Here is a 14,475-nt window from a genome sequence, read left to right on the forward strand (position 1 = left end):
CCAAAAAGCCAGTTTGGCAAGCCACTGCACTCCTCCAACACCCTGATTTGGAAGAAACTGCCGAAGAACAGTAAAGCTTGTGTCTCATGGGCATCAGATTCCAGGTTCCTTGGTGCAAGGACCTCATGGTGTGATGGAAAGTCTGAACCAGTACTTCTCCTGCCCATCACTGTGGTATCACAGTGTTCTTTATGATCAACAGACAAAGAAGAAGAGAAAACAAATAACAAAAATGGTTCATATAACTGGTGTATCCAGAAGAAGAAGAAATGATCCAAGAACCAAGCTGCAGATTTATCCTGCAAACATGTACAACAGGAAATCTGGTTTACTTCTTCTTTCCTTATTTAAAAAACTATTTATTAAATAATGCCTAAAGCCTAAAAGAAAAGTTACATGAAGGGAATATGACAAATATTATTTAGGTTGTAGGTAGCTTTAACAAGATGAGATCACGATAGGCTTTTAGCAGTGCTTAATGTTGAGGGAAGAAGAGCAACCACACACTGTTTTCAAAAAAGAGCAACGTGGGCAAGAACCTAATTATTGTAACTCATCCACATAACTCAACCTAATTATCCACTCATCCATAATTGAGTATTATCTCATATTTATTGGGTGCTCGTGCTTTTCCTAGCAGCAAGGCTGCACAGGTCAGCAGAGTCCTGCCAAGAGTGCAGGGTCCCTGTGGACCTCTGCCCCCGCCGAGTGCCACAGGCTGCTGCCGGCCACGGTGGGTCACTCTCCATCAGAAGTCCATCGGGAAGCAGCAGGCCCATCTGGCTCACAGACCAGATACTGCCCTCTGCTTGTACGAATCAACCTGCCCAGGTGGATCAGCAGAAACGGGGGAGGATCTGGGAGTGTGCTAACAGCAGAAAACGGGGGAAATAAAAGAGCTGAGGTAGACCAGGTGGGAGAGGAGATGAAGGAGGTATTGGCTTGGAGAAAGGGAGGTGTTGTATAGGACACTGATAACAGAGGGCCTAGGGCTGCTTTATATATGTGGCTGTATATACATATATTCACCTGAAATACACATAATCACCCCTTCTCTTAAAAGTATGCAGTCACCTTATATGCAGGATTACCTATATTCAAGTAAGAGGGCAGTATTGAGGCGGGATCTGATATGTATGTGGAAGGCATTTTGTAAGGGAAGGTAGGCAAGGGGGCTGGGGACACAGGACATCATTTTCAGTCCCTGCTTTTATCAAAAAGATGATGCTTGATAGGAAATACCAGATTATTTCTCACCTCAGATTGATAATTCCAACAGATCAGCAGAGGGAGACACACAGATGAAGCTGTGATCTTGAAAGTTGTGATTTAAATGAAGTTTGGCTTGCTTTCCATTAATTTCTTCACTTTACCATCTAGTCACCTTCTGCTTTTCTGTTTTCTGCTTTCTAGCTAACCGGTCTAGCGGAGCCAGCCAACAGTTATTTTAATGCACAGCACTCTGCTGTGACCAAACTGGCCGGCCAAGCATAGCCCTGAGCAACTTAAATTCAATAAAAGGGATTTTGTCTTCTGAAGACTGGATTGAAGAAAACAAGAGTAGCCCAGTCAGAGCTTGTTTGAGAGAACACAGACTGAGCTGCTGTCTAGCAGTGCGTAATTGCACTGGTTGCATGCCATCAGCCTCTCCTGCACTACTGAGCAACTCACATGTATCAAGTGACAAATGATGCATTCTCCTTTCTCCTCCTCCCTCCCCATCTATTTTTCTTCTTTTAAGAAGAAACAGACTTGGATTTCAAGAATTAACTCTGAGATCTGCCTAAAATTACTTCGTCCCAGTAAGACTTCAAGCAAAGGCATTTCCCCTAAAAATGTTAATGGAATGTATTTGCATTCATATGGCAAGTGACATTTATTATAGTAACAAGCCTGCAGAAGGCAGTTCTAACATTTTATCTAATTTGAGAAAAAGCAGAAACTGATGGGCTGAGTCAGATCCATTGCCACACAGCCTAATGTACAATTTCCAGCAGTGACCACTGCCAACTACTTCAAAGAAGACAGTAAGAAACTCTGCATTAGGCTATTGTAGTATGAACAGTCAGTATCTGGGATCCTCTTAATTTCTAGCAGTTAGAGCATGTTAAAAAATAAAGCACATTATATCTGAGAGGTAGGGTTGCAGAGGATATTAAGAAATAATTTTGTTCACATCAACCTCTCTCAAGTATTCCTGGAAGATACTTGTCTACCTTGGTTTTAAAATCTCCACTGACAAATATTCCATAACTCCTTTATGGTGGTTTGTTTCCTTTCTCTACTTCTCTTTAAGGTCCAGATTCATAGAAAAATATAGGTGGGAAGGAACCTCTGGAGGTTTCTAGTCCATGCACCACTCAGAGCAGGGCCAATTCACAGCAGGTTGCTCAAGAGCTTGCCTAGTTGAGCTCTGAATGTCTCCAACGAGGAAGATTCCAGTTCTTCTCTGGACAACCTCTTGGACAACAATATTTGACCATTATCATGGTGAAAAAGTTTTTCTTAACATACAGTTGGAATTCCTCTTCTCGCCACTTCTGTCTGTTTCTGTTGCTTTTTGTCCTTTCACTGTGCACCTCTGTGGTGGGTTGACCTTCGCTGGCTGAACAGGTCCCCATGCATCTGGCTCATCAGGCAGCTGCAGACAGCAGTGAGATCCTCCTTTGCTTTCTCTTCTCCATCCTGACCATACCCAGCTCTCTCAGCCTCTCCTCGCGTGCCATGTCCTACAGCCACCAACCACCTTAGTGGTGTCTGCTGGGCTTGCTCCAATATGTCCATGTCTGTCTCGCACTGTGGAGACCCAAACCAGACGCAATACTGCTGATACGGCCTCACCACCTCCGAATAGAGGAGGAAAGTCACTTCCCTCAGCCAGCGACCCTCACTCTCCTGGCTGCACTCTTGCCAGTGGTGGGCTGCTTTGCTGCAAGGGCACACTCCTGACTCCAGCTTTCCACCAGGACATCCAGGTCCTCTTCTGTAAAGCTGCCTTCTGGCCCCAGGGCACTCAGCCGGCACTGCTGCGCTGTGTTTACCCTGGCCCAGATGCAGGATCGGCACTGGGCTATGTTGAACTGCATTATAATTGTCAGCTCATTTCTCCAGCCTGTCAAGGACTCTCAAGTTAATGCCATGCAGATCCAGTGACTTACCATGCTACGTGTTACCCTTTTTAAAAGCTCCTGTATATTTATTTTGAACTGATCTGAGTCCTCCAACTTATCTGCTATAAAGAATACATTGCATGATGCACCTTCAGCAGTAAAGACTGATGCAAACCACTCAGTAGGCTTCTTTGCTATGGTTTTTCATTCCTGACTACTCTTTTGTACATCTTGGTCACCAAAAAGTCTTATTCGTTCCCTAGTTAGGTTCCTACTTTTGATGGTATTGAAAATCTTTTTACCATAGACTTCAGCATCCCTTGTGAAGTGTTCTTCAAATTCTCTTCCCATCTCCAAATTTCCTGTTAACAATTAACCAGCCATGTATATAGGCTTTCTTTTTCTTTCCATTTGGGCAAGCTCTCCATTTCTTGAATGCCATCCTCTCCTTGGGACATCCTCCTTAGCTTTCTGATTGACCCATGAAAAGAGTTTTTTGTATGGTTTTGTTTTCTTTTTGAATTTTGATACATAGATTTGCTGAGCTTCTAATACAGGATTTTTAACAGTCTCCAGGCAGCTTACAGGCTTCCTGCTTTTTTGACTGATCCTTTTAGGGTTTTTTCCTAATAGTTTCATTTTTACATAGTTCCCTTTCTTGAAACTAAGTATCTGCATACTGGATTTACTTGGCGAGCTTTCTCCTGCTGTTAAAGCTAAGCGTGTGATTGTTACTACTACAGATCAGCTAGCACAGTTAACACCACTTGAACTTATCCTGATGCACCACTCAGGACCCAATCCAGGAGCGCATCTTTTTGTGGATTCTAAAACTAGTTGTTCAAAAAAGTATCATTTATTGCGTTCCAAACTGCTTTTGCATCTCCCTCTGAAAAGGAATTCATTTAGCCTCTATGTGGGTAGCTGAAATCTCCCACTGTTACTTACCTGGCATAAATTTGCAGCTTGTCTTATCTCACTTAACATTTCCTGATCTCTACCACCACCTAATCAGGGGGTCAGTATTTCTTTTCCATTATTAAGAATTTGGAATTTCAACCCACAAGGATTCTGCAGCTCTTCTCTTTTTCTGTGATATTTTTATGCTGTTACACTGTGTATTTCCTTCATGTACAGTAACATTCCCTTGCCTGCACATCCTACTGTATCATTCCTGTAAAGTTGGTAGCCTGGCTGCTGTATGCTCAAGGAGCATCCTTCTCCTACTGGATCTCTGAGGTGTTTATTATACTAGGGTTTTCATTTGATGTTTCCTATTGTAATTCCATATAGGAAGAAAAAATTGTTCCTTTTTTTTTTCTTTTGGTTTTGAATTTCCCAGCCTTGAATTTACTCCTATCTCTCTGTTTTAATGCTAGAAGAAGAGTATTAAAAAAAATGACTGTGGCTGACAAATCTCAGCTATTCCATTTCCCACAAACAGCGAATCCTCAGAAGCGAGTCCCGCAGACACGGCACACTGTCCCAGAGCTCAGCAGGATGTTCCTCCACCAAGTTGCAATGGCCAACTTGGACACTAGTCATACAAAGTGCTGGCTGGGGAAGGGGGATCTCCTGTTGGCAAGAAATAATTAGAATCTGCCATGAAGCAGAGCACTTTAAACTCGGATTCCTTCAGAATATGAAAAATATATCCATTTCAGCTGATTATTATTTCTGGACTGTGAATAAACAGTGGACCCAGCAGATTCCTTGCTGCTAAGCTTCAGTCGCAATGGAAACACACTATTATTACTCTTACATCCTTTCTCTACCACACTTCAATCCCTGGAAGCACTTTGACATCTACCCTATGCTGTAACTTATTTGGATGAAAAGAAAGCAGTAATTTGTCACAGGTCTTTGAAAAGTCTCAGGAAATTCTAAATGCTGCTTTCTTTATATCCAAATAAGTTGCTTCATTTTTGACCTCTTTCAGAACTACAAAGTACACAGAAACAGACTGAGGTGATTTACAGATTTTTAAACGATCAGTTTCTTTCAGAACCAATATTGTGACTCCTTAGTTTTCATAACACTCCTTTGTTACTACCAGAAAAAGTCAGGTCATGAGTAAGAATTCTTCCACCATCTTCCAAGGTGAAACTGATTCAGCACTTACTGTCTCAAAAACTTTAATTTTATATGAAGATTACATAGAAATCACCTCCCTTTTCATCTAAACCAGAAAGTTTGCACTGTATTGCTTTAATATTTCAACACGAACATAGTCCTAGTGAACTGAATGACTTCAGAAATGCAAAGATACTTTTTTATTAAAGTTTTACAAAAGGGAAATACCCGGTCACATCCATATGATGAAGTCAGATTATTGGCTGAACACACGCTGAAGGAAATTATGAGGAGGCATAAGCCTACCTTGCTGGAAAGGACTTGGAAGTATTTATACAACAAATACTTAATGAAAAGGTGAATGAGGACACTGACGTTAAGATACTTCTCTAGCCACAGTAACGTGTGGCAAGACACACACTCTGCCATAGTGGTGAGATGCTTAGGAGAGGTCATTGCTACTGCTGGAGGTTGTGGAAGACAAGGGCTATATCTGAAATGGTATATGGATAAGAATATGTTTTGCAATAGCGATCGCGTAGAGCAGCAATGAGGGAGAGACATTGGTGCAGCCCGTTCAAAGCTGTTATAGCAGGCCTAAGGATGTGCACCTTCGACAGACAGAAAGCGTAGCCAGGTTTTTGAGTATGTGCTAAGCCAAGCTGCTTCTGAGCAGCATACTCGGTGGAAATGTTATAAAATGGCAGCCGTGATTCGAGGGAGACCCACTGCCGCTCAGTAACACCGAAGATTGCTCCTGCAAACACTACTATCCTTTTGTACGGATAAAACAGCAAAGACAGGTATCTCCCCATCCAGCTAGACTGCAATTATGCTGTGGAATTTCAGTAAATTCTTAATTGCCATGACCTCCTGTAGCAATTTTCTGTTAAAGTAGTGTTTATTTTTACCAATTTAAAATTGGTTGGGTGTTTTCTTTAGTTTCTTCTATTATAAGAGACTGCAAACATAAAAAATACCTTCCCTCCTTTCTCTCAGTCTCCTTCCCTCCGGAATAAATATATTCCATAACGTTTGTTCCATGATTTGTTTTCCTCAGGTATCTACGTATTTATCTCTTCTGTAGACTAAGTAGGACTAATCTGCTTATTCTCTTGTCTCCTCTGACCTCATTTCTAATAATTTGTGTTGTCGTTTCCCATTTCCCTGCTCTTCCCCTGCTGCCTGAGAACACAGTATTTCTGCTGAAAATGAGGAAAGCTTACTGCTCTTTCGCATCAGCCGAATAAACAAAAAATGACAATTTCACACAGCTATTAGCATTAAGCTACTAATTAGACTCTGAAAAACACGTTCCATATTCCACGGTTGGTAAAGAGGGATGAATATTCACTTACTGCATTTCCAGCTTCGGCAGCCAGCCGGGCGGCGTATCTGGCAATCAGCCTGTGCTCCTCGTCCAGCCTGCCGGGGCTGTCCAGGACACTGCCGGGGAAAAGCCAAAACACCCTGTCAGTATCCGCCGCCTCGAGATATTACTCATACAGGGGGATGACAGAGAAAAGGATGTATTATTGCAAAGAGACAGTGATGGGAAATAGAAGAGTCACACAGGAAATAATCTAGATCATTCTCTTTTTCATTCCACTTCCAAAGGGGGGACTGCTCTCAAGATTTTCTGCCTAGTAGCATTTTCTCCAGGATTCACATATTCCAGTTTTAAATGATTAAAATAACTTGTTTTCAACAATTCATAAATATGTATCATGAGGAACAAATTTCATTTGTTTCTGAGGAGCTTTTCTGCAAACCCTTTTGGTTTTCTCAAGGTAAATAGGGGCAAATAGCTGAATGACAAAGGACAAAACCTTTGTCCTCAGGAGATGTAGGATGACAAGTGTCAAAGTCAGGATGATTTCCAGGAGGAAGAGTGTGGAGAACCACACTGACCTGAGAAGAACAGACTCTGTCACTGAGCAACATCAACTTAAATGCAAATAGTACTTTGTAAGTCAGCCTGACTTACGCCTGACTTCCTACCACCTTACAACACCCAAACATACAAAACGTGGTAATTTGAGACTTGGTCCTTCACAGCTAGCGGAGGATGAAACAGCTCCAGCTGCCACGCACTGCCTCACGCAGACAGGCTGTAGCTGTCTTGGAAATGTTGCTAAAGAGGTATTAAAAAATATTTCCAATAATCATCAGCAACAGTGACAGCACCATGAGGTGACAGAAGAAAGGGACATTGAATTTTGAAACGGGAGAAGTAGAGACAGTAAATGGGCAGATTCCCAAGATTAGGAAGTGAAAGGCAGCACCTGGATCTTTCTCACATTTAACAGGAGCATCATCCCCTCTGTGCATGTTAATCATTAACGTGATTAACCTAGTCTGGTAACCCAGTTAGTGCCCAGAGTGCTGAATCAGTTTCTACTATTCACAGATAACTGTCTTTTTAATATAAACACACAGGGGGACAAACGATAATTTTCAGGTTGTGTTAACTGAAGGCAGTCAATGTTAAGATCTATTACCAGCTTGGTTTCGGTGGCACAGTGGCCTTGCCACACAGAAGCAGCAGGAGGAAGCCAAATGAAAGAGCAACTTTTTAAGTCAACATTCAACTGAACTATTCAATAGTTGCTTGTTGTCTTACTGCTGCACAGAGATTTCTCATCACAGTCTCCCTTTAAAAGGGAAGCGACTCAATTAGTTGTATAAACCAAACCATTATTAACTGCAAACAGCCAGGATTAATGTGGAAATGAGCAACCTGCTTCATGTTGCAACACAGCCTTCCTAACACTATCCGTGGTGTTTCACGTGGGATTCACAAATACCATGCTGGCTGCCATAAATAACACAACACGGTACATGTATGTGCTTACAGTGAAATTCAGGGTAGGAATCACACCACAGACAGTAGCAAAGAAAAAAAGACACATACCTAGTGCACAGCAAAAGTTACTTTCAGTCCATGTTACCACTTCACAAGATAATTTACATTTCTTTAAGCTTAATTTCACAGATTTATGTTTACCTTATTTTAATTTCACAGATTTATGTTTACCTTAAGAACTAAATCTAAATTGCATACACTATGTTTATTTAAAAACGTAGATTTAATTTCTTTTTTGTAATGCTGAATTTAACAACCTGATCTCTTTTAAGACTCTGAAAGTCTGCCAGATGATGCGTTTGAGGTGGCATAGAAACATTGGACTGAATTTAATAGACATACGACTACAATTTACACAGATGGGTCTACAATGAGTATAAATTGCACTATTATGCCTCTGCGTTTGGCCTGCTGGATTAAGACCTGAAGATATTCAACTAAACAGCAGAAAGAAAGCAGCTGGCGAAAGGCGAGCTAAAACAGTGGGGAAACTGATTTAAGAGAAGAAAAAACAGTCTACACTAGGCTTGATGAACTTCTCACACGCCTTCATGCCAATTCATTTTCATTTTTTTTTTTTTTGGCTGAAGGAGAACAAACTTCCCCATCCCACTTCCTGAATCTGATACTGTTTTTGTTCAGCTTTGCTCTGCAATTTTGTCTGTAGGTGTTTTTTTCTGCTTTTATAGGAATGCAGATCATTTCATCCCTTCTTCTTCATCCCAGATTTCCATAATCTGGTATCTCCTAATACCTCTCCTAGCTCCTGGAACTATTACCTCTTCTTATCTAAGAGAATTAGAAAATAGTTAATTAATAGAGAATAGTTATTGACAATTTCTTACTTTCTTGAAGAAAACCTGTAACTTAAAAAAAAACTAACAAAACTTTTTGCATTTGCTTTTAGAAATATCTTACAGATGGAGAGGAAGTGGAGTTCAAGCGCATCTCCTGGCCCTCCTGCATGTGCTTTAATATAAAAGTTTGAACAAATGAATCACTACAGCTCTGTCGAATTAACAGAGAGGGTATTAAACACAACCCACAAAATACTACAGAATTCTTTACATCGCTTCACAAAGGAGAACTCATTTTTTTGTAGTTTTAATTTCTGTGGAGCCATTGCAAAGGATTCCTACCCTGAAAACCCTTCCTTGACAGGAGTCCTGTGGAGCCTCCCCCTGCCTAAACGAGTCCCATGGGTATCCAGCGCTGCCTGTGCAGAAAGGTCCCGGAGCGACAGCCAACACACAAACTAGAGGACAGTAGCTCAAGAACAGGAAAGGTAGCAAAGGGGAAGAATAAGTCTGGCTTAAGCCCAGAGCTCAGAAGCAAGGAGGGTATGTGAGTGAGAGTTCAGAGATTTTCACAGCAGCAGAATTTTGGAAAGGTAATATTACAGATTTCCCTATCTTAAAAATACTGTGCCAGGTGGTTTGGTCTATTCTGACAACGTTGTGCTACTTATACAGCACTGATGATTCGTCAGTCCGCGAGCTCTCCCACTTCTTCCTTTGGAGATACAGGTGATAGCTGGCACAGGGATAACACAGATGGAAAGGTCTGACTTGGGGAGGCTTTGACGCGCACAAGGAAGCGTCATCCTCGGGACAGCCTGGCTCTACTGAGAGGCACCGAGACAAGGAGACAGAATCAGACTGATCGGAGCCACAGAACGTGAGCACCCCGAGGGGAGACAGGGAGGGTGAAGTGATGCTGATTTTTAGGTGTCAGCAGAAATGTTTGAGGCAACGTGATAAATGCATACAGAAAGTATTGCTCCTCCAGTCCCTTTGATCTGACCCAAATGTGTGCCGGCACTGAAAGGGATGTTCGCAGCCTCTGCCCTCCACTGCTGTGCTGGCAGTAGTGTCGGGGCAATGTGATGAGCCAGCGAAGGAAATTGAATTGGCTTAAGACTGGCCTGACAAAACAATAACTTGGTTTCTGCCAGGGCAGTTCCCTGAGCCAGCTCAGGAGGTGGCTGCATAAATGTGGGAGTTAACACAAAGGCAAGAGCCAGTGCACTGGCAGGATGAATGGAGCAGGGGGAAAAAGGGGAAAAATCAGCACTTATGCCAGCTTGAGGCTTTTATGAAATCACGTCCAGCAAAATGGGGGCAAATGCAGTCTGTAAAGAGAAAGCTGTGATGCCAGTGCCCTGTTGTCAAATACTAACACAAAAATGAGCCTGGACAACCAAAGTATTGGCTAGGGATGGGTAATCAGTAAAGCATGTAAGAGAAGACGATACAACATGGGGGGAGGTTTGAGATCTTAGGCTCCTTCCAAAACTGCTTAGGAATTCACAATGCTGAGAAGTGGCAGAGAACAGCAAAAGAAGGCAACGGCTTATTCTTCCAGCACTGACCTGAAGGGCCACACATCCCAGGTGTCAACTGATGGTGAGCCAAGAGTAAGGATCCTGGGGACAGAGTATCTTCAAGAAAAGTGACTCTTTCCTTTCATTCTCCTTTAAAATCAGGAGTGCTGCAGACAATTGCAGTTTCAGAGTCAGGAATTTAAAGGAAACCAAATCAAACCAGCCAAGCAGCTAACCACCCATCCATCCACCTAGATCAACCGACCAAAAGTAAAACACATAAATCCTGTGGCCAGCTGTTTTCTGCAGGAAATCCAGAATACATAATACATAAAAATAACAACATTCCAGGTAGGGCTACTCAATTTTTCTAGTGAAAAGCAGAACTGAAATAGAGGCTTCATGGGGACTGGGGAAAAGCAGGCTTGCTGAATGATGTGGAACATAAGTTATGAATGCTAAGCTTAAGAAATATGTAACAAACAACTGTCCAAGTAATAAAGCACAACTCATCAGCTCCGTAAGCTTTCTAACTGTATATGGTATAACTTGCTGCACTCTGCAACTGTCTTTGCCTGCAGCACATCCTTTAGTGTGGGGATTTTCTATTATTTCTTTGAAAAGCACTTAACCAATTTGGCTTGCTACCACGATAATACAGTAGGTTAAAAAAAAAGAAAAATATATTACTGTAAGATAAATGAAGTCCACTGAGCTCTGTTTGCTATATTCCTTATGTAGCTTGGATGGACTTTTTGGTTGGAGGACATAAGTGAATTAAATAATTTTTAATATGATGAAAAATCTCAGGGAGCCAGCTAGCCACGGCTTAAAGGCTCTCAAAGTTTGGCTGAAAGACATGAAAAGATGCTGGCCAATAAAGACCAAAGGTAAGTATACACAAAATCAGTGACTAGAAGTGGAAGAACGTTCAAATTTGAAGTAGGGCTCTTTTTTAAAAGAGTCAGCACAATTAATCACTGGGACATTGTCAGTGAAACGAGTGGCTTCTCAATCATGGTGTTCTCTGAAAGCTGCATCTTTAGAGAAACAAGGTATTAGGATCAGCACAGGGATGAACAGGGGTAATGGTTTTAAACTAAAAGAGGGGAGATTCAGACTAGATATAAGGAAGACATTGTTTACGCTGAGGGTGGTGAGACACTGGCCCAGGTTGCCCAGAGAGGTGGTCGCTGCCCCATCCCTGGAACCATTCAAGGTCAGGTTGGACGGGGCTCTGAGCAACCTGATCTGGTTGAAGATGTCCCTGCTCATGGCAGGGGAGTTGGACTAGATGACCTTGAAAGGTCCCAAACCATTCTATGATTATAGGATAGGATAGGATGGGATAGAATGGAACAGAACAGAATAGACTATTTCAGTTGGAAGGGACCTACAACAATCATCTAGCCCAACTGACCGATCACTTCATAGCTGACCAAAAGTTAAAGGATATTATTAAGGGCATCGTCCAAATGCCTCTTAAATGTCCAAATGCCTGGACACTGGTGTGAGTTGACAGAGAAGATGCTCTAATGGTCTCTTGTGGCCCTGAAGGCTATACTGCCCTGACCCGACTGGGGCTGTGAGGAGCGTAAGAACAGCAGCTGGGCCAGAACAGCAGTCCTGTACCTTGTCTCCAACAGCAGCTCAGAGCAGATGCAAACAGGAGAGCAGAAGAGAGAAAGCAAGTGATGGTTATTACAGAAAATGCTGTCCATAAGTGAGATTTACTGTTATCTCAATCAGTCAGAAACAGAGACGGTCTGCAAGGGCTGGCTGGAATACACTGAGGATCTCCACACAGCCTGCCAAAAGCAGAAAGATATACTGTTATAGGAGATTTTGGGGCAGGTGAGGGGTGAAGATCAAAAGAAGTGACAATGGAGCACAGATTTCATCAGTCTCTGGTGCTGATTTGGAAGACACTCCCGTGCACAATGAAACTAGGATTTAAATTATTTTCTTCACGTTTGGCTCCTTCTAGGAGTACGCTGTTACTCTGGTAACACTACCAAGTGATTTTTTAAAATGTAAAGACCTAAAAGACTGGGAACCTCTACTCCAACTGGTTGTAACATGGCAGCTACGAGCTACATACAGTATACTAATCTCATATACTCTTCAAGATGTACTCCTTTGTATCTCAAAACCCTATGATTACAGTAATTGAGTGAAGGTGAGAGTCTGAAATTCCTCGGTTTTTATTGTCTTGTGGACAATATTATGGGCTTTCAGTTCATAGCAGGTGATAGCCGACAACAGTGATTCACTATCAAGAAAAAAACTGACTTTCCCCAGAGATCTAGACAGCCAGAATGCACTTCATCAATACAGCAGTGGAATACAAATTTCTACATGACAGTGATGAAACAGGACTCTAAAAATATTATCCAGAGGATGACAACATGGATAGAGCAAGGCCTTTACATATAGCCTCCAGATCACTAAACCTCCCTTTCCTTTCCAGCACAGCTCTGGCTCTGTAAAGGCATAATTTAATTAGGTCCAAAAGTGGAATACGGAAAACCTCCTGGCTATGTCCTGTGATGAAATGGGAGAGCTGCATTTTGGGGCTCTAGGGTAAAATTTCTCTACATAAACACAGACGTGAAATATAAATGTGCACAAATACTAAAGCCGAGATAAAAGAAATTAATTCTTCAAAGCATTAACATTTTTTGGAAAAGCACAGAAAGAAGCAGTCCTATTAAGCAGGTCACGTTGATGGGACTGAAAGAGCTTGCTTGTTTAGCCCAGGTAACAAAGACGGTGACAGGATGGGACACCTGTCTGCGACTGCGTTGGGTTGGAGAGGTAAAAGCGGTAAGGAGAAAGAACAGTTAGAGTTACAGGACAATGCTGGCACAAGAACTAATGGGTATGAGCTGGCTGTGAAAAAAATGTAAGGTGGAAGACTGTGGAGAGCAATGACGAGTGGTAAGTGGCGTTCCTCAGGGGTCGGTGTTGGGACCAGCGCTGTTTAACATCTTTGTCGGTGACACGGACAGTGGGATTGAGCGCACCCTCAGCAAGTTTGCCAACGACACCAAGCTATGCGGTGCAGTCGATGCGCCGGAGGGAAGGGATGCCATCCAGAGGGACCTGGAGAGGCTTGAGCGGTGGGCCTGTGTGAACCTCATGGAGTAAAGCAAGGTCAACTACAAGGTCCTGCACATGGGCTGGGGCAATCCCAAACACGGATACAGGCTGGGGGCTGAAGGGATCGAGAGCAGCCCTGCAGAGAAGGACTTGCAGGTCCTGGTGGATGAAAAGCTGGACGTGACCGGCAATGTGCGCTTGCAGCCCAGAAAGCCAACCGTGTCCTGGGCCGCATCGCCAGCAGCGTGGCCAGCAGGTCGAGGGAGGGGATTCTGCCCCTCCGCTCCGATCGGGTGAGACCCCACCTGGAGTCCTGCGTCCAGCGCTGGGGTCCTCAGCACAGGACAGACATGGACCTGTTGGAGCGGGTCCAGAGGAGGGCCATGAAAATAATCAGGGGGATGGAACACCTCTCCCATGAGGAAAGGCTGAGAAAGTTGGGGTTGTTCAGCCTGGAGAAGAGAAGGCTCCAGGGAGACCTTATTGTGGCCTTCCAGGGGGCCTACAAGAAAGCTGAAGAGGGACTTTTTACAAGGGCATGTAGTGATAAGACAAGGGGTAATGGCTTTAAACTGAAAGAGGACAGATTGAGATTAGATGTAAGGAGGAAGTTCTTCACTATGGGGGTGGTGAGGCACTGGCACAGGTTGCCCAGAGTGGTTGTGGATGCCCCATCCCTGGCAGTGTTCAAGGCCAGGTTGGATGGGTCCTTGAGCAACCTGGTCTAGTGGAAGGTGTCCCTGCCCATGGCAGGGGGGTTGGAACTAGATGACCTTTAAGGTCCCTTCCAACCCAGCCCAACCCATTCTGTGATTTGATGAAATTAAATAGTTTCCTGCTGGTGAAAGATAAGATTCCAGAATGGTCATGGAGAGAAAAATTATCTAACCCATTTGGGACGATGATAATCAGTTCATGTAAGGGATTCTGTAACACAGTGAATGCAACAGGGTGGTAATGGACACAAATTGATCCCTTCCCATCTGATGTCTTCCCCTGTG

At 43.1% G+C, this 14,475-nt stretch overlaps 1 protein-coding gene across 7 annotated transcripts in view; it reads right to left on the reverse strand.

Moving 5' to 3' along the window:
• Positions 1-14,475, reverse strand: part of DTNB (dystrobrevin beta) — a 214,487-nt gene that overhangs the window by 80,409 nt on the left and 119,603 nt on the right. For 6 of the 7 annotated variants that reach the window (XM_052809547.1, XM_052809548.1, XM_052809546.1 and 3 more), the window contains one exon: positions 6,542-6,629. The exons of the other annotated variant lie outside the window; for it this stretch is intronic. In XM_052809547.1, the coding sequence (XP_052665507.1) occupies positions 6,542-6,629 (88 nt within the window). The remainder of the gene's footprint in view (positions 1-6,541; positions 6,630-14,475) is intronic. 7 annotated transcript variants of the gene reach the window in all.

The sequence above is a fragment of the Harpia harpyja genome, chromosome 15 (genome assembly GCF_026419915.1).
Source record: "Harpia harpyja isolate bHarHar1 chromosome 15, bHarHar1 primary haplotype, whole genome shotgun sequence".
NCBI lineage: Eukaryota > Metazoa > Chordata > Aves > Accipitriformes > Accipitridae > Harpia > Harpia harpyja.